Source organism: Phycodurus eques, chromosome 9 (genome assembly GCF_024500275.1).
Source record: "Phycodurus eques isolate BA_2022a chromosome 9, UOR_Pequ_1.1, whole genome shotgun sequence".
In the NCBI taxonomy this organism is placed as follows: domain Eukaryota; kingdom Metazoa; phylum Chordata; class Actinopteri; order Syngnathiformes; family Syngnathidae; genus Phycodurus; species Phycodurus eques.
The window spans coordinates 16096102-16119267 of NC_084533.1; the positions used below are offsets into that span (position 1 = coordinate 16096102).

The window sequence follows — 23166 nt, forward strand, 5'->3', positions numbered from 1 at the left end:
AAAAAAATATATCTATTTAGAAATAGAATCATGTTTTTCGTTGCTGCACGGCAGCCGACTGGTTAGCACATCCGCCTCACAGTTCGGAGGACTGGGATTCAAATCCCGTACTCGCCTGTGTGGAGTTTGTATGTTCTTCTCGTGCCTGCATGGGTTTTCTCCGGGTAGTTCGGTTTCCTCCCACATCCCAAAAAACATGCTGGATGGATGTCTAATCTCAACAAATCGATAGCAGGTACGTTATGTAGGGAAAACAAGCTGCTCTGAATTTACTATTGCACTTGGAAAGTGGTGGGTTAATTGAAGACTCTAAAATGCCTATAGGCGACCAGTTCAGGGTGTACACCGCCTCTCACCCGAAGTTAGCGACCCTAGTGAGTAAGCGGAACGGAAGATGAATGAATGTTTTGCGTTTTTTGCAGAAAATAAAGAACAAATTACATCAAATAACAATAACAAATAGGGCACATTAGTTCAATTGAAGACTCGTGATTGATTGGTTATATGCCTATACCCAGCGATTGACCCTCAGGACACCCATGAACGTCATTGAGGACAAGTGCTTTTCAAAACGGATTGATAGAAGGCAAACATGTCTATACTGCCATCCACTTCAGGATAGGTGACACAGACACACATATTAAAAGGCAGAGAATGCTGTTTGTTGGCACCCATCACACAAACCTTAAAGTGAGGTAGCTTTCGTTCACTAACATTTCCCTGGTTTGCTGTAGTTGAAAGTTGATAGTTGAAAACTATCCTGCTCAGCCTGGTGTCTGTTTTCGTCTCTTTCTCCAGCTTTGACGACAGATGATGACTTATGGGTGTCGTCTCGAAGGGGCACATATTTTAACGCAGCGCTTCGAAATTACCTTTCGAGGGTTAAGGTGACACGCGAAAACGGAATTTAGGGTAAGAATAAGAAAAAGACTGTGTGGACCCGTATTTGTTGTTTTTACTCGCATATAATACTAATGGGAAAAGTTGTATGCTAGCTAGCCTAGCAAGCTAATCGTCCAAACAAGGAAGGCTAATTATGTTGCTAGCTCATGAGTCTGCCCGGGCAGTAAACCTTTTGTCGTTCTCTTATGGAGCCAGTTGACCGTCACTGCAGGTGTTTAACAACTGGAGTTTTGGTCGAGTTTAGTCCAGACCGAGCGTAGTTGTTACTTAGCGCTCTCGTTAGCCCTTATCTTTGGAAGAATGAATAGAAAACACCACCAATTTAAAGGAGCAGAAGTCAGCTGCTGCGTGAAATACTTCCTCTTCGGATTCAACATTATATTCTGGGTAAGTAAACATAGTCTTTTGAACCATTTGTGTTGAAGTATGAAACATGTAGTGGTGGTTTTATTGCCAACCTTTAAGTAGCTTTCCGTTTGAAATAAGCAAAATTAGCCTAACGTGAGCGATGTTGTTGTTGCGACAAAATGCTCTTACTACATGCCCTCAAACACTCTGAAATTATACATGAAAGTCGTTTAATTAATTGAAGAAAACTATTCACTTCCGTTTTAACTGTTGTTGTTAATATGCTTAACCTCACAGTAGCGTGTTTACCTGCCCCTGAGGTCGCCACCATAGTTGTTGACACTATTTGTGTGTATAGCAAAGCACTAGGTATTGTGTTGAATATTTTTTATTTTTCAATATTCTTACCGTCCCCAGGCTTATTTCTGTTTCCCAAAAATATTAGTGATGAAAAACAGGGCTCTGCTGATCATAAATTACTGCTATCATGCTTAATTTTATATAAAGGATACATATTAGAATATATCTTTTTTTAATCAGGTCTTGTATCTTATTGCTTATTCTATTCATATTTAAGTATTGAGACTTACTGAGCTAATCTAGGACCTTGAGCGTCAAATTTCCTGCCATATCATGTGTAAATGTGTGTTGGTATAACAATTGCCCTAAAGTCCTATCCTATCCTATCCTATCCTATCCTTTAATAAGATTGTGAAAATAATGTGAACTGTTGGAGGAGCTGCCACTCCACTATTGGCACTATTGTTTTAGGCATGGCACAAATTTAATCTGCACTCGTCTGTCCATGTTGCGGTATGACCACCTTCTCATAGAAGAAAACGTTCTCTGTACACCCACTGTCTGCCGTCTGCATGGGCCCCAGTGTGACTGATGTAGTAGTATAATGTCTGTGTAGACCACAGGATCTTCACACATACACATACAGACACACACGCAGACACACGCAGACACACACACACACACACACACACACGCTTGGATATGGCCAGGCCCTCTTCCTTTCACGTGCCCCTTTCACTCATTATAGAGGCTGGTCTCTGGGACAGCATTGTTTCTCTCACTTCCACACCCATAAATGCACAGAGTGATGGTGAGAACAATGACTGCAGGGAGCAATGGTTGGCTGTCTTCTCTGGTCTGGCTCATCAGCCACATATGCAAATGACCCTCTCCTCCTAATTCCCATCATTTCCTTACCACCCCCTCAAGTGTCCAAACTTGGGGATGGTAATATCCAGTACAAATCAGAGATGAGGTGAGCTTCATCTTATCTTTTCAAAAAATACCTCTTCAATAAATAGAGTTGAGTAATCAACCAGGAAGCATTGAGTCATAAGGCTAATGTGTTGCAACTCTTGTTTTTGTTTTGACACTTGGCCAAACTAAAAGTCTCATATCTGTGTTCTTGGTTAAACAAGTTGCAGCTTGCTATTTTTTCCAATAATAATCACCACAAGATGTTCTCTAGTGCATGACCTGTGAAACTGGACTTGACAGACAAGCCAGTGCATTGTGGAATAAATACACCGCAATGGGGTTGATTCAAATCAACCCATTTGTCTATCCTGCTGTTCTCTTGTCAGCCTTGACAATGCTGCCTAAAATAAGACTAACATGCCCAAGAGTCTAAATATTGTGAGCAAGAAAATCCTTTCTACTTGGATTCTTCCGGTGCCCATGCATGCTTGGTGCTGACAGCCAAGCATTCTCTCGCCTGGGAACAAATCACATTGTGTCGTCCCTCAGAATAGACACATTTCTCACATCCACATAATTAATCATATTTTCTGCTTGAGCTGCTGAAATGTTTGGAAGCTTTACGTTCAGTAATTAAGAGTGTGTTAAGCTCTTCCCAGGTTGCTGAGTTTCTTAAATTGAGGCTGTGTGTTATTAGCTGGCATCAACTCTCAGTGCACGTGCCTATTTGGCCCTAAAATGCTTTTGAGTCACTGGCAAATGTAGTTATTTGGATATTGTAATTATTCCACTAAAGCAGCGGTGTCAATCTAATTTTTGTCACGGGCCACATCGTAGTTATGACTTCCCTCGGAAGGGTGCTACAACTGTGAACCCATATAAATGAAAGATTACCTCCTATACTGTAATTATATACAGTATACACAACACATTGATGAATACCCAGTTTTGAAATCAGAAGCCTATAAAAACATATTTTTCAACTATTACATTTCTTTTCAAAGGGGGATTGGTAACAAAAAAATGCTTGCAAATATCTCAATGGTATTACACCAGAACACAATGAGCAATTTGGATTTGCTTTCGCGGGCCACATAAAATGATATGGCGGGCCGGATCTGCCCCCCGGGCCACTAGTTTGACAACTGTGCTCGAAAGTCATCTTCTGAGATCGGTATTAGAGAGAGCATATCATTTGAGTTTCATGTCGGTCGAGATTGGAAACTAGTTGTGGTCTGACGCTATTCGTATTGACAGTAACAAATGACTAGTGAATCACAATGGAATTGTTACTCCTTGTAACTACTCCAAACAATAGTCCAACAAATGAAAAGTCCCATTTGATTGTTTGAAAAACTTTCTATTGAGCCAGTAAGAGTACGCTATCAGGTTTTGACTGACACGATTTTAGCTACAGCTTCTCCGTACAGAAAAGTTTTTATTTTAATTTTAAAATGGCTTACTTTAACCAGGATCCCTCTCTGTACGTTGGCCACAAGTAGAGTTCTGTGTCTGTTTCGCGCTTTTCGGTGCCATAAGTCCTCGTAGGCGGGACCAAGCTGCCGCCTTTCCAGCCAGCTTGCTACTTGGGCTGCTGGCTATCGACAGTCCCCTCCAAAAGTATTGGAACGGCAAGGTCAATTCCTTTGTTTTTGTTGTATGCTGAAGACATTTGGGTTTCAGATCAAAAGATGAAAATGAGACAAAAGTTCAGAATTCCAGCTTTTATTTCATGGTATTTACATCTAGATGTTAAACAACTCAGGACAGAACACCTTTTATTTGAAGCCACCCACTTTTCAGGTGAGCAAAAGTATTGGAACAGACATTATTCAAGTAACGTAGTGAATAACAAATATATGGTGGCATAACACGTACTTGCAATAACTGCATCAAGCTTACGACACACTTCACCAGACTGTTGGATTAATTCATTCATTCATTTGAAATGCTTTTCCCGGCCTTTACTGCAGCCTCTCTTAGTTCTTGTTTTTTTTCTCCCTTCAGTCTCCTTTTCAGGCGGAAAATGCATGCTCTGTTGGATTAAGGTCTGGTGATTGACTTGACTCTCAGCTTCAAAATGGTTTGCTTTTCTGCCATAGACAGCTCTCTGGTCTTCATGTTTTCTCAACAGCAAATTCAGTTTTCACAGGTGAAACACAAAGTCAAAAGCAAACACTATATAAAGTTTAAGCAATCAATCTAAAAGGCAACACCTGAGCAACTCGAAACACCCACCAACCACGTTCCAATACATTTGTTCACTTGAAAAGTGGGTGGGTTCAAACAAAAGGTGCCCTGTCCTGAGTTGTTTAACACATCGAGATGTAAATACCATGAAATAAAGCTGGAATTCTGAAATTTTGTCTCATATTCATCTTTTGATCTGAAACCCAAATGTCTTCAGTATACAACAAAAACAAAGGAATGGACCTTGCTGTTCCAATACTTTTGGAGGGAACTGTATTACATGACGAATATGTGTGTTTGTACCTTTGTAAAATTGTACCTATATATATATATATATATATATATATATATATATATATATATATATATATACATATATATACGTATATATATATATATATATATATATATATATATATACATATATATATGTATATATATATATACATATATATATATATATACATATATATATGTATATATATATATACATATATATATATATATACATATATATATGTATATATATATATACACATATATATGTATATATATATGTGTATATATATATATGTATATATATATATATATATATATACACACATACCCGACCTCGGATAAGCGGAAGACAATGGATGGATGGACGGATGAATGGAGATAACATTACACAGTTGTGGTCTTATTTTTGATTACCAGGGCAGAATTTATAATGTGTACAATTCTTAATTCTAATCCTCCAGATATCGCATCCTCAGCCAATTAAGTGGCGTAATGAATTCAACCTGCAAATGCAATGCAAGTCAGTCCACAGGAAATGCTGTCAGAATTCAGTTCTCTTTGAAGCCTTGCAAAACCTGTTTTCCCAGATTTGGTTCTTCGCAATAAGATTAATTTCAACATCTAGACATTGCTACATTATTTTGCATATCTCTTTTCAGATTCCCCATTGCTTGTTTAAGGTTATCATATACCTGTTACATTGTTAGTGTTCTGTCTGACAACGGCTTGTTTTTTGTGCTTTGTTTTGCAGTTACTGGGAGCATCATTCCTTGCCATTGGCCTGTGGGCATGGGCGGAGAAGGTACGTTTTGCTTAGTGCTCGGACTCTCCCTCTAAATCCACATTCGCTATTCGTATTGACAGTAACAAATGAGTAGCGAATCACAATGGAATCATTACCTCTTTGTACTATTCCAAAATAATAGTCCAACAACTGAAAAATCTAATTGGATACTTTTATTATTAGCATGTGATTCATGTTGTATTGGCGGAAGCTGCACTCGACCAAACTTCATATGGCGACTATGTAAGTGACAGTGTGAAGTGAGCAACTTCTACTATTTTGGATTCCCCTGTAAATTTGGAACACAGAAAATGGACAAAAGACACTCAATTTTTGTGGATGGCAAGAAAACCAAAATAACAAGGATCCCTGCATATTGTGCTGCATACGGTTGCAAACAACGCTGTACAATTAAGTAGTGAGGCACCGAAATTTTCTGTCACTTTTGGCCGGAAATGGCCCGAAAGTTCATTTTCGGTTTAAGGCTTTAGTCTATGAAACAGGATGTTGTATTTGATGTTGACCAGGGGGTGTCATGTACACTATATTGTATTATAAAAACAAACAAAAAAAAAAAACGTCGCGGCTATCGACATTGAACAGTTGCCCAACTTCGCTGCTTTCCGGTGTTCGTATCGGAGAATGCTTGCTGCACACCATTTTGCGCCACCCCAGCTCCCTACGAGCTACAGCTAACACGGCTCTCTACAATACCAAGCCACAGAGGCGAATGTTCGCTTTGCGTCTGGTGTCAACGCAGCATAAGTCACTCATCATCGCCTCCATGGCAGCAAGCTTGACAAGTATCGTTATGATGAAGGGAGAATGAGGAATAATTAACAGAAAAAAAAACGACAAACCATGGTAATTGCTAGGTTATCATGACGTAGTCGCAAAACATTGAAATACGTAAGTGATTGGGTGATACCGTACACTTGTCACATAGGTCTGGATTGAACCACGTTATAGTGGACAGTGCATGCACGCACACACTGTGTGTCTTGTCCTCTGCCGAACCCTTGAGACTAACTCACCAAACCTCTGGGGTTCAATCAAACCCATGTTAAGAACCACTGCCCTAAAACAACTGTTAGTGTCATCGACAACAATCAGCAGATGCTACATTAGAAGATAAAACAGTGTTTTCAGGTCTGTGGGATCAGGGTACGTTTGGCAAACCTCCATATGTTGTAGTTAATTAGTATTTACTAGTATCTGTAACCGTATTTGTGCATCAAAGGGGACTGACTGTGTTTAACCCCCCCATTATTAGTGGGTCGGTAAAAACATTTAAGTCATTTACTGCCAGCCCTCCCAGTGAACATGGATATTTGACTTCTAAAGCAGTCAATGGCAGTGAATGTCTTCAAGTCCTGTTAACAGTGAGTCTGTTCATTAATTATCTTATATTATACAAGCCAGTTCCCAAAATACTGTCTTTGTGGTAGCACGTTCTGATTAGTATCGTGTGTGGGCATGAACTCTGTGCAAATTGCCTGCACCTGAGTCCCTTTGTGGAAAATCTTGAATAAATTTAAAGGGATCAGGCTGAATGATGAATAGCAGGTACTGGACTGGAATAATGGTTGATTTGCATCTCAGGGTCTAAAATAATTATTTTCATCACAACTGCATTTAAGCTATGTAGTATGAATTTGTTATTACTCAGTATTTAAACTCTCATGAATGCTGTTTTTTTTCATCACCATTGCCTAAAATACCAACAACGATGAAAAAAAAAATAATACAAAAAAATCGGAATTGGTCTTTGAAGTATAAGATTGCCACTTCCTTGGCATTAGGAACAATTACAAGTCTTGGGTAAGCTGCGCGAGCCACTATTTTGATAAAGATTGACCTTTGCATGTTTGCAATTATAAAAATCTTAGCAATTCATTTTTGTTCTCCATCTGGGGAGGCTGATGTATACATTAGGTTCATAGTCTATCCGCAGCAAAGATTATTGTCATTTGGATTGCTTTTCCTTGTTTTGCTTGCGTGTGTTTGTATCACTACATGATATTTTAAGGTGATTGTCATCAAGGTTTCTTTCTTTTGTTGACGTCACACTTTTCTCTCACTCAAGTAATTTGAATTGATCATATTATTGGAATCTTATTGTTTGTTAAACAAGTCTTATAGAACTCATAATAATTTAAAAAATACCCAGTGGGATACTCTCTGGTTGTCTACCTCTATTGCACAGGTACAATATGGCCATTTAAAAGAGGATGTGTAGTGGATTTTGTTTTTTAGCACACCAGTTTTTTTTTTCACAGCACTAGATACTTCGGCTAAGTCTACCACAAAAACTGGTCGACTCTTTTTTTTATGCATGGGAGCAATAAAAAAAAAAAAAAAAGTAAAAAATTAAGAAAAGCATATTTGCGCCGCCTGGAACCAATTTGTGCCGCCCGAAAACATTTGGCCACTGTCCATGTTTACCACACGAACATTAGTTGCAGACGGACGCACTGTTGGGCCAGTGAAAAACATGCTAAAAAGGAGAGGAGTGTCTGTGATTTATTTATTTATTTGTTTATTTTTACAGTAGGCTGTTTAATGTACATATAACATGATGTATGAGTGAGCTAAATGGAAGTTATTTGTATTAATTTTTTTACAGAAATGGTAATCGCTAGCACGCAAATGCTAACTGTTTAGCAAAGGCTGATTTTGTTGTCTCAAATTCTGTACAGAGTTTATACCATACACTCCGTACCAAGATATGCAGTGTAAGGATAGAAGTCCAGCCCTCATAAATGAGAAGAAAATGCATGTTAGTAGTTCAAAAAAAAGAAAAGAAAAAAAAACAATTTTTTTTTTTATTGGGGGCGATTGCTCCAGTACTCTACGAAATAGCTATTGGATAACCAATTCTAAAAATATTTGATAGTGACAGCTCTAATCTTATGTATTTTATACCAAAATAACGTGACACACTAACATCACAAAAACTCACAGAGTCTGAGTGTGAAGACATACTACGAGAAGAAAACATGGTCGAGTGTGGCCCATTTGGGTAGGATGTGTAAACAGGCATTAGAAGAAACCTGTGAACTGTGCTGCTGATAAATGCTGCTTTGTTACGCAGCTGAAGTGAAGCATGCCAGTTAAAATAATAAAACATGTTTTATTCACAAAGCAACGACATTCCCTTATTTATTTGTTTACACTTTTGAGTCTTATCTGTCTCATAATTAGAATTGTTATTTCTCTTTGACATCCCACAGAAAAAAGTTAGGACATCTCGAGACTTTTCACCGATTTTATCGGCCTGATTGGTATCGGCCGACAATTAGCATTTTATGCTGATCGGCTTTAATGTCATAATTCGCTGGTCATTGATCGGCTGCGCAAAAGACATTTACTCCGCGTCGCCATCGTGCACAGTATATTTGAATCCAAAAGCTAGTTTATTTTTAGCCTTGTCGCGTGTCTTTTGACGTAGTACAGTAAATATCTGGCGGCCAATAAAGTTATTAAAAAAAATCAATAAACATGTCGGCGGTGTGGGACAGACAACACTTCTGAGACACACAACACGTAATGACTACAAGACAAATTTGCTCTTACACGATTGCACTATGTCAGACTACTGCAATAAAATTTTGTATTCCGATACCACCGCATCCCGTTTTTTACGATCATTGGGCTTTATCTTGTCAACTCAAATGTGACCGGATACACCCGTTACCGTGGCGACGACAACAAGAGTGCATCGCGCTGACTGTACTATAAGGACTAAATGGGGAAAAACGTGTGTTGGTGGTCTCCGGTGCTCAGGACCGGAGAGGACGTTCGTTTAAGGCCCGCTTGAGGTATGTTCACGTACTTTTAATACGATACGGCTCGCAAGCAGGCATAAAAAATGTTATGTAGCCTAACAAGCTAGTGCTATCACTAACGGTTGTACGTAAACATGCCGTGGTTCTGTCGAATCATGCGCTAAAGTTTCGGTGTGGGTGAAGTAATTTAATTACAATAAAGTAATTACAGTAAGTTCGCACCCATTATTTCTGTCTTGTACTGTTGGTTTGACCTGACTGATTAGAATACACGATCTGACTAGAGCAATGATTTCCAACATATTTTACAATTGAAAAATCTCACAGCACACCAACAAAACAAAAATGTCACAAAAAGTGGATACATTAATTACTGTATGCACTTCCTACATGCAGGAAGTGCATACAGATGGCAGGAAGTGCATACTTCCTGCCATCGAATAGAAGACCATTCATTTGTTCTGTCGGTCACTGTGCCTCACTGGCATAAATAGATGAACAAAGATACATTATTGATTGTAAATATTTTTTTTTTTAGCAATTAAGTACACGAGTATATACAGTAAATTAACAGGTCATTTAAATAGACACATTGCTCCATCTTGTGATCGGATCGGTGATCGGTTATCGCTTTTTTTAAACTCTGTGATCAGCCCCAAAAATCCTGATCGTATAAAGCCTAGACATCTCATTTGATTACAATATCATTTTCACTGTCTTTTTGTCTCCTCCTCCCTCAGGGCGTGCTGTCTAATCTTTCATCCATCACAGATCTTGGCGGTTTCGACCCTGTTTGGCTCTTCATTGTTGTCGGCGGGATCATGTTCGTCCTGGGCTTTGCTGGCTGCATTGGAGCACTACGAGAGAACACACTCCTGCTTAAATTTGTAAGCTGCCTTGTGACTTTCAAAGGCCACACACACACACCAGTCTAACCACTTGAGACCTCTTTGCAAGAGCAGTTCACGAGCAGAGCAGAGACTTTTGAAGTCACGGGTGTCACTGTGACTCACTTGAAGTGAAATGATGGTTGCATCATACAAAAACGTGCTGTCTCGTTGCCACACATCAAAGAAATCCGGATCCAAGCTTCCAAACATTGCTCTGTGACTTTTGGTGTGGGGAAGAAAAAAAAAAACGGAACTGTTTTGAAGCCCAAATCAACAACTACATTTCCGGGGATGTATTTTTGTTCAGCTGACGCAGACAAACCTGCTGCTTACAATTCTGAGTAGCTATTACCGTTAGCCGATTTCCATCAGCAGCAGTAAGTCAGGAGTCAGAAAGCGGAACTAATATGGTTTTGCTACATTACTCATATTCCTGTCTCCACCTACATTTGCTGTGAGGGGATGATTTAATGCTACCGCTGGGACTGGCGTTTTGCCAAGAAAATTGAGACTAGTCTTCAACAAGACCATCTCACTAACAATGCTAGTAAAATAATATTAAGTGGTAGCGATTCTCCATGTGTACTGACTCTCTTGTGTGCGACCCTTTTTAGTTCTCCGTGTTCCTTGGTTTGATCTTCTTCTTGGAGCTCACCGCAGGAATCCTCGCCTTCGTCTTTAAGGATTGGATCAAAGACCAGCTCAACTTCTTCATTAATAACAATATCAAGGCTTACCGGGATGACATTGACTTGCAGAACCTCATTGACTTCGCTCAGGGATATGTGAGTATCACCCTGCTGCCTAAAACTAGTGTCCATGCAGATGTCCTCCTGCTTTTCTGGTCTTGTTTTGAGGCAGATGTTCTAGACCGAGGGCACCAGGTTGCTATAAATGTAGAAATTAATGTAATTGTGTTTATCCAATTTTATGTGGTGGCAATTTTGAGATAATTGGTTCCCATCTGTAAACAATGGGCTTGGTTACTACATAAACCTGATTAGCTTGTCTCGCCTGTTATCTGTAGCCACTATCTTTCCACGTTAGCTGCCAACCCATGCAAGCTGTGCCTGGGCTGCCTCTCGGAGCCTTTTCAAGACTAGATCAAACAAAAGCTGTGTCAGTTGGTTGTTCGCTAATTGCTGGTTACATTTCTGCTTGGTGTTCTATTCTTAGTGGTCATGCTGTGGCGCTCACGGGCCCGATGACTGGAACTTGAACATGTACTTCAACTGCACTGACCAGAACCACAGTAGGGAACGCTGTGGTGTCCCCTTGTCTTGCTGTGTCAAAGACCCTGTGGTGAGACACTGAAACCAATTAATACACCATAGATTTAGTTTAGTTGCCCCTCTGAGGTCAAACACAATCTATTCTGGAATTAACCTCCAATTTGTAAATTTTTAGATTCAGTTGAAGATAATAGTGGTAAGTGAATTAATCACTTAGGTTATAAATCTATGATTAACTGTAGGCAAAATAAGAAATGTACAAAACATAATTCCAATAAAACATTTACTCATCGCTTGGAGTTGCATGACCTCAGGGTATTTCTGGACTTTAGTTGTCTTTTTCCTGAAAATTTGGGTCAAATTCTGAATTGCACAACTTTATTGGCATTTGACTTTAGAGTTTCAACTGATTAATATATGATTTTGTGTTTCCTAAGTCATGCAACTGTAAAATTCCGGTAAGCAGCTGACTTTTTTCCCCTTTTGTTTACCTCAATAGGGCGTCATCAACACACAGTGTGGATATGATCGACGTGAAGAGGTAGGTTTTTTCAGATGTTTTGGGGTTTCTTTCAACCTGTTATTTCTTTTGACTTGACTCTGCAATCCTGATGGGTATAGTAATTGATTAAGTGATTGTTAACAATTCTGTCGATTGTGTGGAACAGTTTGTTGTGAAACGTTGTGAATCAATTGAAAAAAAATGCAGTACTCTGCTGCAACCAGCAGCAGCACAGTTGATTCATTCACAACTCGTCCAAACCAGTGGTTCTGAACTGTTGTCACACCAGGGCCCACATTCTCCTATTGGCCACACGTGGCAACTCACTCATAAAAGTTAAACATCCAGTAACTATTTTTTTTCATAAATACATTATACATGTCTGAAGTGCTGAAAAACGTGCAAAGACTGAGAACGCTTGGTCTCGGACTGGCCGGACTCTGGTTTTTCCATTGAGACCATCACTGATCTTGCTATTCTTTAATTTCATTAATGTGGTAATAAGGAGAGGCACATACAAATACCTTCAATTCATGTTACTAACCCCCAGCACCTCCGTAATGACAGCAACCTTCACAGTGTTGTGACTGAGGGACACCCCTCACACCCCCGCACACAAGCGTAAGTGAAAGGTGCGAGACGTACAAAACTGAGCGAGGAGAGCCCAGAGCAAGGCTAACTCAACAGTAAGTAAATTTGGCTTCCACAACCTCAAAGACTTCATATGTAAAACAACATGCAAAAGAAAACTTTTTGCAGTTGCAAATTCTGCGGTCTTGAACTCACTGAAACGGTGAGGAAAACGTCGAACTTTAGCTGGCATCTCAAAAGAAAACACACACAGGCATGGTAATGTTAACTGTAAGTAATACCAGCGAATCTAATTTTGTCTTTCTGAGATGAATAGTTCTGGAAAGGGGTTTTAATTTCACCTTAAATTGGTTTTATTTAACAGTATTATACTTTGCCTGTAGCTTATGCCAAATTAACTCATTGGTTATTTTTTTCCTCTGTACCGTTAGCAGCACTGGTAAACTTTTTTTTAACCTGTCCTGTTCAGCTGCATGGCCTAGCAGAATGGTCGATCTGTATGCCTTTTGTGCTGGAACAGTTTTGCTGTGCAACAGGGGAGTTTGAAATACTCCCTCTGCTTATTTTTTAATTTTTAAATTATTATATATATTATTATATCTTGAAACTCGGCGGGAGTGAACATCATGGTTTCCACTCCCACCCACTCCCGGTGACTTTCTTGTCAAAGTACCCACCCTTGCTCGCTCCCGGTGACTTTCGCTCCAACCCAATGACGTGATTAATGGTGAAATTTATTCCATCCCGCGGGAATCCTGCGGGACCCACGAGACCCGGTGGGAATCCCGAAAAAAAATGTCAGCCACTAGTCCTCTATAACATACCAATACATTTCAAACCCACTAAAAAAACATAACAAAAAAAGCTGGTTCATCCCAAGAATATATTCCAGGGAAACAAACTCAGCAATGTTGTACACAGACCCATGTCACAGCATCAACAGGCGGCTTGTTCGAGTGCAGAATCAGCGCTTCATTAGCATCTGAAGAAGAAGGGACATTTCTCCCCCCAAAGATCGCCTCATTCAATGGGAAGAGTGGCCTTTTGGAGCTGTTTTGCCACAAGACGAGTGAACGACTGACTGGTATGCAGGACGGTCGCTTCACCAACCACACTGGGCAACAACACCCTATTGTTGACCACCCCAAAGGAACACACCTACCGAGGAATAATTAGATTGGATTAAAGGTGATATGTCTTCAATAAACAAGAACAGTCCAGTTGCCTTGATTCAACCTTTGCGGATCTGATGAATATCACGGAGCAGACCATTTTTTTGCAGCAATCACAAGCTTCTGAGTGAATGTGCTCACAAGGTTGAGGTGATTGAAATGACTTGAGCAGACAAGGGTGAAGTGGCAGGTCATTTTAGGTTTTACTGGGATTTGAATAACTATGATCAATATTAAAATAAAATTCAACAAAGAGAAATGCCCAAAAACATCAGGAGCACATCACAGCAGAACTTGAGAATCTACGGATTTAATTACCCAGGCTTCTCTGCACGGTTCCTGCCTTAATAACAGATTTTTCCTCTAGCAGGTATAATTAGCCTCCCATTATAGCCTGGAGTGCAGCCTTACGCCACTCTGTAATTGGCAATCGGCTGGGTTATGCCAGGCCGCTCTCGTGTGTGGGTGTGGCAGTCCGACAGATTGCTTGTTGCTAGGCACACTGCGGCACGGGGAACCGCTGGCCATTGAGTAGGTATGAATTCATTTTTCTCGTGTGTGTTTACGCCCTGGTGAATGATATTTTGGTGGAGCTATCAGTGATTCGCGGCTTGTTTATGGAGAGACACGGCGAAGCCAGCAGTATGACCCAATGAAATAGCTTCTGAGAAAGTTAACCACCTGAACAACTAGCTGCTTTTTAAAATTGGCTACAAAGTAGCACCCTTCATCCAATATTGGTTAAAAGATATTGTAAGTTTGTGCTTGTGAACAGTAGTTTTCTAATGTAATGCTGCACTTTTTATGTCCCATTTTTCCGATTGGTGAACACAGTACTGTCAGGCAGAGGAAGCAGCCTCTTTTGGTTTGTTGAGGCCTGACAGTGCCCTCTGTGAAACACTCCCACGTGTTCTAATGGAGAGAGTGACTCAACCATCACTCACATTTTCCTGTGACAGAGGAGTCAAACGTTATTTTCCATATTTGTTTAGTCATCGGTCAGAGTTCAGCAGGTTGTTGTCCTGTCAAAGCAGATCACTGATGTGCTTTTCGAAATATGTTTTTGGTGCCATCTAACTGGGCCTTTGTTTTTCCCCTTTGCTATGTATAGAAGCTGGATCAACAAAAATACATCTTTACCAAAGGCTGTGTGGGGCAGTTTGAAAAGTGGCTGCAGGACAACCTTATTATTGTTGCTGGCACCTTTGTCGGGATTGCACTTTTACAGGTAAGGTCATTTTGGTTGTGCATTCATGTAGCTTGAACACCAAATGTAAATCAGTGGCCAAGCTCACATTAGCGGGCTGTGATTTTGATTCATCACTGCCACCTTGTGGCAAGATCCCCACTGTCGAGCAAATCCCTGCAGAACAGCACAGTCTGTCCCTTTTTTTCCCCCAATATGACCATCCTTAATTCTCTTATTTCCTGTGTGGTTTTCCTCTCCAGATTTTTGGAATCTGCCTTGCTCAAAACCTGGTCAGTGACATCAAAGCTGTCAAAGCCAACTGGTGACTGGGGAAGAGGTGTGAGGAGTCTCGTCCCTCAGAACCCATGCAGGTCTTTGAGGCAGCCCTCCTGTCTGATGTGTAACTGCACTCTGAGCACATCTGCAAAACTGCACAAAACTGTTTCTTTGTTTGGTAGAGTGTGGGAAACTGTCAGAATTGAAAATTTTTAAAACAATATCTTGTTTTCCCCTCAACTGGGATATTATGGAGATCCTCCTTAATGAAGACCCTGCACACTTCTTTTCTGCACCGTTTCATTCTCAGACAAGTGTGTTTATGGTGAAATATTGCACAAGAATGCTTGTCAGACGGTAGATTAAAAGACATGGAAGGGACTACAAGAAAGGAAAGTGACCCCTTCCTTTCGGTGAAACGTTACATTGTCAATACTCGCTGCTCAGCGAGGGACCTATCACTGAACGCGTGGATCACTCAGTCGTCTCAGTGGTGACCCCTGAGCTCTAGCTGGTCATGCCTGACACTTCAGATGTTTTGGGACATTTAAAGCCCAAGTCGAGATGTAAAAAGTGCCATTAATTTCCAGTGATTGTCCTCCTGTTTGCAACAAGCCCGCAATACCTCAGGGCCTGTCTTAAAATCGATTGTGTTGGCTTTGTTTAAAACATATTTCTCTCTTCGTCCATGTATGGTGAATTATATTGGACGTACTTTATGCAGAGAGACATCAATTTAGGAACTGATAATGTGATGGGGATGGCCTGGTTAGTCACCATAGACTTTTCTTCTCACGGCATCCCTCAGGCACATGGGATTGCTGGTTTGGGGCCTTTAACCACATTTGTTTTATGCTTAAATTCTAACTTCAACTATGTGTTTTAGCTTATATATTTTTTTCTTTTGTATAAATATGTAGAGGTATTTTTTTAATCCTGGGTTTATTAGACCAAGCAGTTGGTAACAAAATGGCAAATTTTGAGTCTGACCCAATAATATCAGTAACCCAAAAGCAAATGTTTTCAACTTTTTAATTATTCAGGAAGATATTAGTATTAGCATTTCTAGATATGAATGTACTGTCCCTTTTAATTTAGGGAAGCATCAATTTATGAGAGAATGAACGTACTTGTAACAATATATCCTATTTATCATCCATGCAGTCATGTCATTGTGTTTGGGCTGGTTTTAAATGGGTAAGGTAATAAGTTACATTTGAATATTGTCAATATGAATGCTGCTTGAACTTGAACTAGATTATTACAGTGTAATGCATATTGTCATTTTACCATATTATTGGCCTCAGGCTAATGAATTATACAGATTATTTGTTTCAATTTGCACCTCACTCATTTATGTCTTGCTTCATCTTGTCTTGAGTTTCATTTGACTGCTTGTCAGCAGACCACCACGGCACGTGGATTGTCATCATGGCGAGATGTTTGTGTCTCTTTGCAAGTGATACAGTGCACTGTTACCATGTTGGTGGGATGCACTCAAGTATATGGCCAAAAAAGAAAAACATGAAAGATGTTCTGCCTTGATATTCTGGGAGCAGCACAGCAACACTTTTTGCCTATGGAATATGTATATGGATCTTCACTCTGTCATGCAGTGTGTACATGTCACAAGGCGCGCTTGCCTACGCACCCGTCTTTGGTAGCCTTTCATCCGGTTGTATTTTTGCACGGTTTGTTTGTTTCAGCAACAAGATTAAGTAACAGCAAGTTACTTGTTTTCAAACTAAATTCTCTCAACCATGGCATTTTTCTCGTTGCTGATAAATGTTTTTTTTTGGCTTGGAGGGTTGGTGTCATCAGTGGGTAAGCGTGAGAGAACACAGATTCACTGTTACCTTCAGAGCCAATGTAGATTTTTTTTTTTAGCGCATCAAACACAGCTTGTAGCACACCAAATAATGCAGAATTTGCCTGATGTGACAGTGTTGTATTTACTTTCAATAACTTCCACAGACCAGCACCCCCCTCCCCCTTCCTTCCTTTGTTTGATCATCTTCAAAGTTCTTGACATGCAATGCAATAAATCATTAGTTGTTTTGTTCAGAAAGCGCTTGAAAGTGTTTGCTCAAGGGTTGAAACCCCCATACCTCACATCGCGTTTGAGTGTGGTAGGAGAGCTTGTTGTCTGAATAAAAAGAGGAACTCTTGGGGAATTCTTACTTTTGATAAATGTGGCAGTGCGGAGTGTCTAGCACAAGGCATACAGGCTATGGTTTTTTCTCTTGATGGACAGATCATGCTATATAATTGTGTAGCAGTGTTTTCTGAATTCTCTAAAGTTGTGGGTGACTTATTTTTTTCCCCCTTGCATATTCTGTCTTTGTATGCCTTTTAATATAGGAGGGCCCGGGAACAATGTGCCTTCTATTTTATCCTTTTATTAAATTGGTCTTGCATGAACTAGCTTGTTAATTTTCAACTTTCCCGGTGGGTATTTAAATCATTCCCATGGAGGAGCCGTATGCATCCCATGAATGTGTAAGTGTGAAACAGCAGGGACCTAGTGTACGTTCCTCACGCCACATGTTAGCTTTATGCAGTGCACAGCAAAAATGAGTAATGTAAATAGGTTTTGTCAGTGGTGTGTGTGTGTGTGTGTGTGTGTGTGTGTGTGTGTGTGTGTATATATATATATATATATATATATATGTATGTATGTATTTTTATTTTTTTTAAGACTGTGGAAGCAGTTGAACATTCCGTTCCTTGCGTTTCCAGGCATTGACATTTTTATTTTGCAAAGAAGCCATTGTCCTCCCATGCTTTTTAAAGTCTCTTCGGGCAATGGGTTGTTAGAAACGGGAACATCATCATCAGGGGCATACCTCAATGGGGGTCAACCGAGGCCACCTTTGGGCCTGATCGGCATAATTGTTGTTGTTAACTACATAAATTCACGCGTCAGTAATCTATTGTAAATTATCCGGAATTTGGTCCACCTCATGATGGTTTTTCAATTTAGACAAGACTCATCCGGTCATAAATATTTTTTGGCTTGCAGAAACTGAATATTCTAAACACGGCTTGGATGAGGTGCACCACCTTCTGATGGCTTTATAAAGAAATCCTGTCAGCAAATATGAAAACTGTGGGACATGGTCTGTTACACTGTATATTGTGTTGAAATGTGCTTTTTTTATATATTAAAGGATTTGTATCATAAGACCTACCTTATGTGTTTTTTTTGTAAATACATTCATCAAGTGATTGATTGTCTTATGCTTGACTATTTCACTAGTTTAGTGCTATGTCACTGGTTTTGTACGCTAAATACGCCACAGTAAGTCACACCATTGTGTACACCTAAATATTCATGGTTTACAAGCAACTTCTGTGGTACTGTGGTATTTTAGCAGCTTTCTTTTTTTCTTCTTTGAACCCAATTAAGAGTTTCATTGGCAGTATGTTTTGGATCATTATCCTGCTTAAATTTCCACCCTTGTTTCATTTTCATCATCCTCGTAGATGGAAGCACATTTTTGTCAAGAAATGCCCATTGGTCCTTCGTTCAATAATGTGAAGTTTACCAATACAATTTGCTGAAAATCAGCCCCACACCATCATGTTCTCACCTCTGAACTTCACTGTTGGTATGGTGTTTTTAGGGTGATGTGCAGGGCCATTTCTCCTCCAAACGTAGTGTGCATTGTGGCATCCAAACAGTTCAATTTTACTCTCATCATACCATAGTCTCCCAGTATTTAACTGTCTTGTCCAAATGTTGTTCAGCAAACTTTAAACGAGATTTAATATGCTTTTTTTTCAGCAATGGGGTCTTGCAGGTTGAACGTGCATACAGGCCATGGTGGCGGAGTGCATTCCTCACTGTTTTCCTTGTGACAACAGTACCTGCTAATTCCAGGTCTTTTTTAAGATCTCCACAGGTGGTCCTTGGCTCTTGGACAACTGATTATTCTTTGCACTCCTCTTTCAGAAATCTTGCGCGGAACACCTGATCGAGGCAAATCTATGATGGTATGATTGGCTTTCCACTTTCGTATTATGGCCCCAATCATGCTCACTGGAACATTCAGACGCTTAGATAAACTTAGCTTAAAAAAACACCGGAAGGATTCCAAGATGGTGAGAAAGTCAACCATTACTGCAGCCCTCCACCAGTCGGGGCTTGATGCCAGAGTGGCCCGACGGAAGCATCTCCTAAGTGCAAAACACATGAAAGCCCGCATGGAGTTTGCTATAAAACACCTGAAGGACTCCAAGATGGTGATAAATAAGATTCTCTGGTCTGATGAGAGAGAACTTTTTGGCCTTAATTCTAAGCGGCATGTGTGGAGAAAACCAGGCACTGCTCATCACCTGTCCAATACAGTCCCAACAGTGAAGCATGGTGGTGGCAGCATCATGCTGCAGGGACAGGACGACTGGTTGCAATCGAAGGAAGGATGAATGCGGCCAAGTACAGGGATATCCTGGACGAAAACCTTTTCCAAAGTCCCCATGACCTCAGGCTTGGCCGGAGGTTCACCTTCCAACAAGACAATGACCCAAAGCACACAGCTAAAATAACAAAGAAGTGGCTTCAGAACAACTCAGTGACTGTTCTTGAATGGCCCAGCCAGAGCCCTGACTTAAACCCAATTGCATCTCTGGAGAGACCTGAAAATGGCTGTCCACCAACGTTAACCATCCAACCTGACAGAACCGAAGAGGATCTCCAGGGAGGATCCCCAAATCCAGGTGTGAAAAACTTATTAAACCATTCCCCAAAAGACTCATGGCTGTATTAGCTCAAAAAGGGTGCTTCTACTAAATACTGAGCAAAGGGTCTGAATACTTGTGGCTGTGTGATATTTCAGTTTTTCTTTTTTAACAAATCTGCAAAAATTCCAACAATTCTGTTTTTTTTCTGTCAGTATGGGGTGCTGTGTGTACATTGAGGAAAAAAAATAATCAAATGATTTTAGCAAATGGCTGCAATATAACAAAGAGTGAAAGATTTAAGGAGGTCTGACTACTTTCCGTACCCACCGTACTCAAAAGTATTGAGATTAACTTTTGTTATTGACCAAATACTTATTTTCCACCATAATTTGCTAATAAATTCTTTAAAAATCAAGACAATGTGATTTTCTGATTTCTTTTTATTTTATTTTATTTATTATTATTTTTTTCTCATTTTGTCTCTCATTGGTGAGGTATACCTATGATGAAAATTACAAGCCCCTCTCATCTTTTTAAGTGGGAGAACTTGCACAATTGGTGGCTGATGAAATACTTTTTTTGCCCCACTGTATGCGCCTCTAACCAATGCCATTGTTATGATTTGCAACAATTAGTTTGCGATGGTCTTGGGATACCTCTTTGCTCTTACCCATCATGAGATGTGTCTTGACTGATACCTTGGCAATGAGATCTTTTTGTAGACCATCAATTAGGACTGAAGCAGCTGATATTCATTTGCACTGACAAGGGGCTGCATTGCTGTTTGATTATTGATAGATTTTAGGTGTTGTCTTGGCTTTCCATGCCTTTTTGCACCTCCCTTTCTTTCATGTGATCAATACCTTTCCCGTATCGTTTCACATTAACACGCTAACCAGTCGTCCACCGTGCCGCTTGTACTTAATCCAATAACATAAATACAATGGAACCTTAGAATTGAACATGATACATTCTGAACTTTTGTCCCCGTAATGGAAATTTAAACAGTCATGTTCCAGGGCCAAACCGTGAAACCGTTCTTAACCGTACAGGCCATTTTAAAGTAACATTTTAACCTTTTTAACTCTCACACAAGTGTAAAAAGAAGTGAACTGTTTTCCAGTAACTGCCACAGTAATGTAAAGTGGGAAGATTATTATGCGTCTGGGAGTTAATATAAAATACAAAATAAAATCAAAAACAATGATAACCAGTTGATCTCAAAAGGTTCAGAAAATGAATGGATGGATATTAGTGATTTAAAAAAAATAATCATGTTACAAGTATTTGGAAAAAAATAAATGTGATTAGAAAGTAATTAGGGTAAAAGAGGTAAGCTGTTTATTGAGCTCCAGAAAGCATTCAATGCCATAAATTACGCTATATTGATTTTAAAAAATTTAATAAAATAAAAATTGGAACACTATGGGTTTAGTAAGGCTGTTGCCTTGAATCGGCTCAGAAGCTACTTAGCGACGACAACAAAAAAGGCAGCAGTTTTTGAAGTTGATTAAGCATAACTAAATGCTTGGATATTGTGTGTGGCGAGCCTCGGAGGTCAATGTTGGGAACAAAATTCTTCATCTTATGTAACGGTTCGCTGTAATTGAACTTTGTGTTGTTTGCAGATGACAAATATTCTGGTTAGTGATGCGAAACCGCATCATATCTTAATCGCTAAGATAATTCCAAGTAAAAACACGTTTTGATTTAAAAAAAAAAAAAAAAAAAAAAACCTTAATTAAAATGAAAACATGGTATTTGGAAATTTTAAATCAAGCAACCAAGTAAATGTGCGAATAGAGTGTATAAATATAGAAAAAATAAAGGAAATAAAATTCCTCTGTGTAACAATTCCCAGCAAAATCTGATGAAAATCTCCCATGGGCAACATAACCAATCCAAATTTACAAGAAGAATTCCTGTCCTGGTGAGAGCAAAACATGCCGTCAACCAGGGGCGGGTTGGGGTGCGAGGGAACCGTGGATTTCCCTGTGGGCCAACGGGCCGGTCTGGGCCACGAGTCAGAATAAAAAATAACTGATATTTTTTTAATGGTTTATATCAGGGGTCTTCAACGATTGTCAGACCAAGGAACCCAAAAAGATGAAAGCTCGAACAGGGATCCCTTACGAATGTATATTACATATTATTCTGTTTTAAATTAAACTGGTCCAATAATAGATATGTCATCTTTTTATTGTCACAAAACACAAGTAAAATGAGACTGAGATTGATCCCATGTATAATGTACCCTATTATGGTGCAATCATCCATCCATCCATTTTCTGAGCTGCTTCTCCTCACAGGGTCGCGGGCGTGCTGGAGCCTATCCCAGCTATCATCGGGCAGGAGGCGGGGTACACCCTGAACTGGTTGCCAGCCAACCACAGGGCACATACAAACAAACAAACAACCATTCGCACTCACATTCACACCTACGGCAATTTAGAGTTCTATGTATGTATGCATGTATTTAAAGACATTTCAATTTGTGGCTGGACATAAAGTGTTAGGGACGGAGGGGAATGTTGGATGACGAGCGCTTCAATTTGTGTCGGGTGGATGCGCGCTTCAATTTGTAGATGATCTAATTTATTGTCCAGTCGGCGAAGTCTGGAGAGGAAGATGGATAAGAGCGGCGCTCTGTAGGTGTTACCTTTTAGTTTAATTGACAGCCCACGCTGAATACCGCGTTTCCGCATCCGTTTAAGTCACCTCCACTTTTCCGCGAGTCCTCTGCTTGCCACTGGATCGTGCAAAGTGCTGCGCTCCAAGGGTACTAAAGGCTTGCGGGTGTCAAAGTTAAAAACTCAAAGTCACTGGTTGATCGCAAGTGCTGGGACGGCTCTTGTTATCGGGCCAGTTTTTTTCGATATCGGATCAGTTTGACATCTTTTCCAATATCGCTCCAATAATTATTACTCCCGATAGTTATCATGCATCATTCCCTAACATACAGCGGTTCCTTAAGATACAAATGCCTTGACTTACTTTTTTTTTTTTTTTTTTTTCTTTTTGAGAAACGAATAATTTGAGAGATTCAGACCCTCACTTCACAACATCCGGCCACCATCAATTCGACTTGGTTTCTTTGCAGTGGAAGGACAATATCAGTTGG

At 39.9% G+C, this 23166-nt stretch overlaps 1 protein-coding gene across 5 annotated transcripts; it reads left to right on the plus strand.

Moving 5' to 3' along the window:
• Positions 1-617: 617 nt before the first annotated feature.
• tspan17 (tetraspanin 17) lies at positions 618-18552 on the plus strand. 5 transcript variants are annotated; one of them, XR_009769188.1, is made up of 8 exons: positions 618-1290; positions 5690-5740; positions 10251-10397; positions 11015-11185; positions 11577-11702; positions 12132-12173; positions 12685-14428; positions 15009-15100. XR_009769188.1 is itself a non-coding variant. In XM_061685537.1 (8 exons), exons 1-8 carry the CDS (start codon positions 1204-1206, stop codon positions 15410-15412), a joined length of 807 nt encoding a protein of 268 aa, XP_061541521.1. In that variant the 5' UTR covers positions 618-1203; the 3' UTR covers positions 15413-18552. The 5 variants fall into 5 exon arrangements, 3 of the variants coding, with proteins under 3 accessions (XP_061541521.1, XP_061541522.1, XP_061541523.1); XR_009769187.1 differs by having other exon boundaries at positions 12685-14432; positions 15009-15096; XM_061685537.1 differs by lacking the exon at positions 12685-14428 and adding an exon at positions 15347-18552 and having other exon boundaries at positions 15009-15125.
• The last annotated feature ends 4614 nt before the right edge of the window (positions 18553-23166 follow it).

Bases quoted from the DNA above. Each gene is read 5' to 3' on its own strand.
- tspan17 (XM_061685537.1), top strand. From the start codon at position 1,204: ATGAATAGAAAACACCACCAATTTAAAGGAGCAGAAGTCAGCTGCTGC. The intron at 1,291-5,689 runs GTAAGTAAACAT...TTTGTTTTGCAG, and splicing joins GATTCAACATTATATTCTGG to TTACTGGGAGCATCATTCCT. The intron at 12,174-15,008 runs GTAGGTTTTTTC...TGCTATGTATAG, and splicing joins GATATGATCGACGTGAAGAG to AAGCTGGATCAACAAAAATA.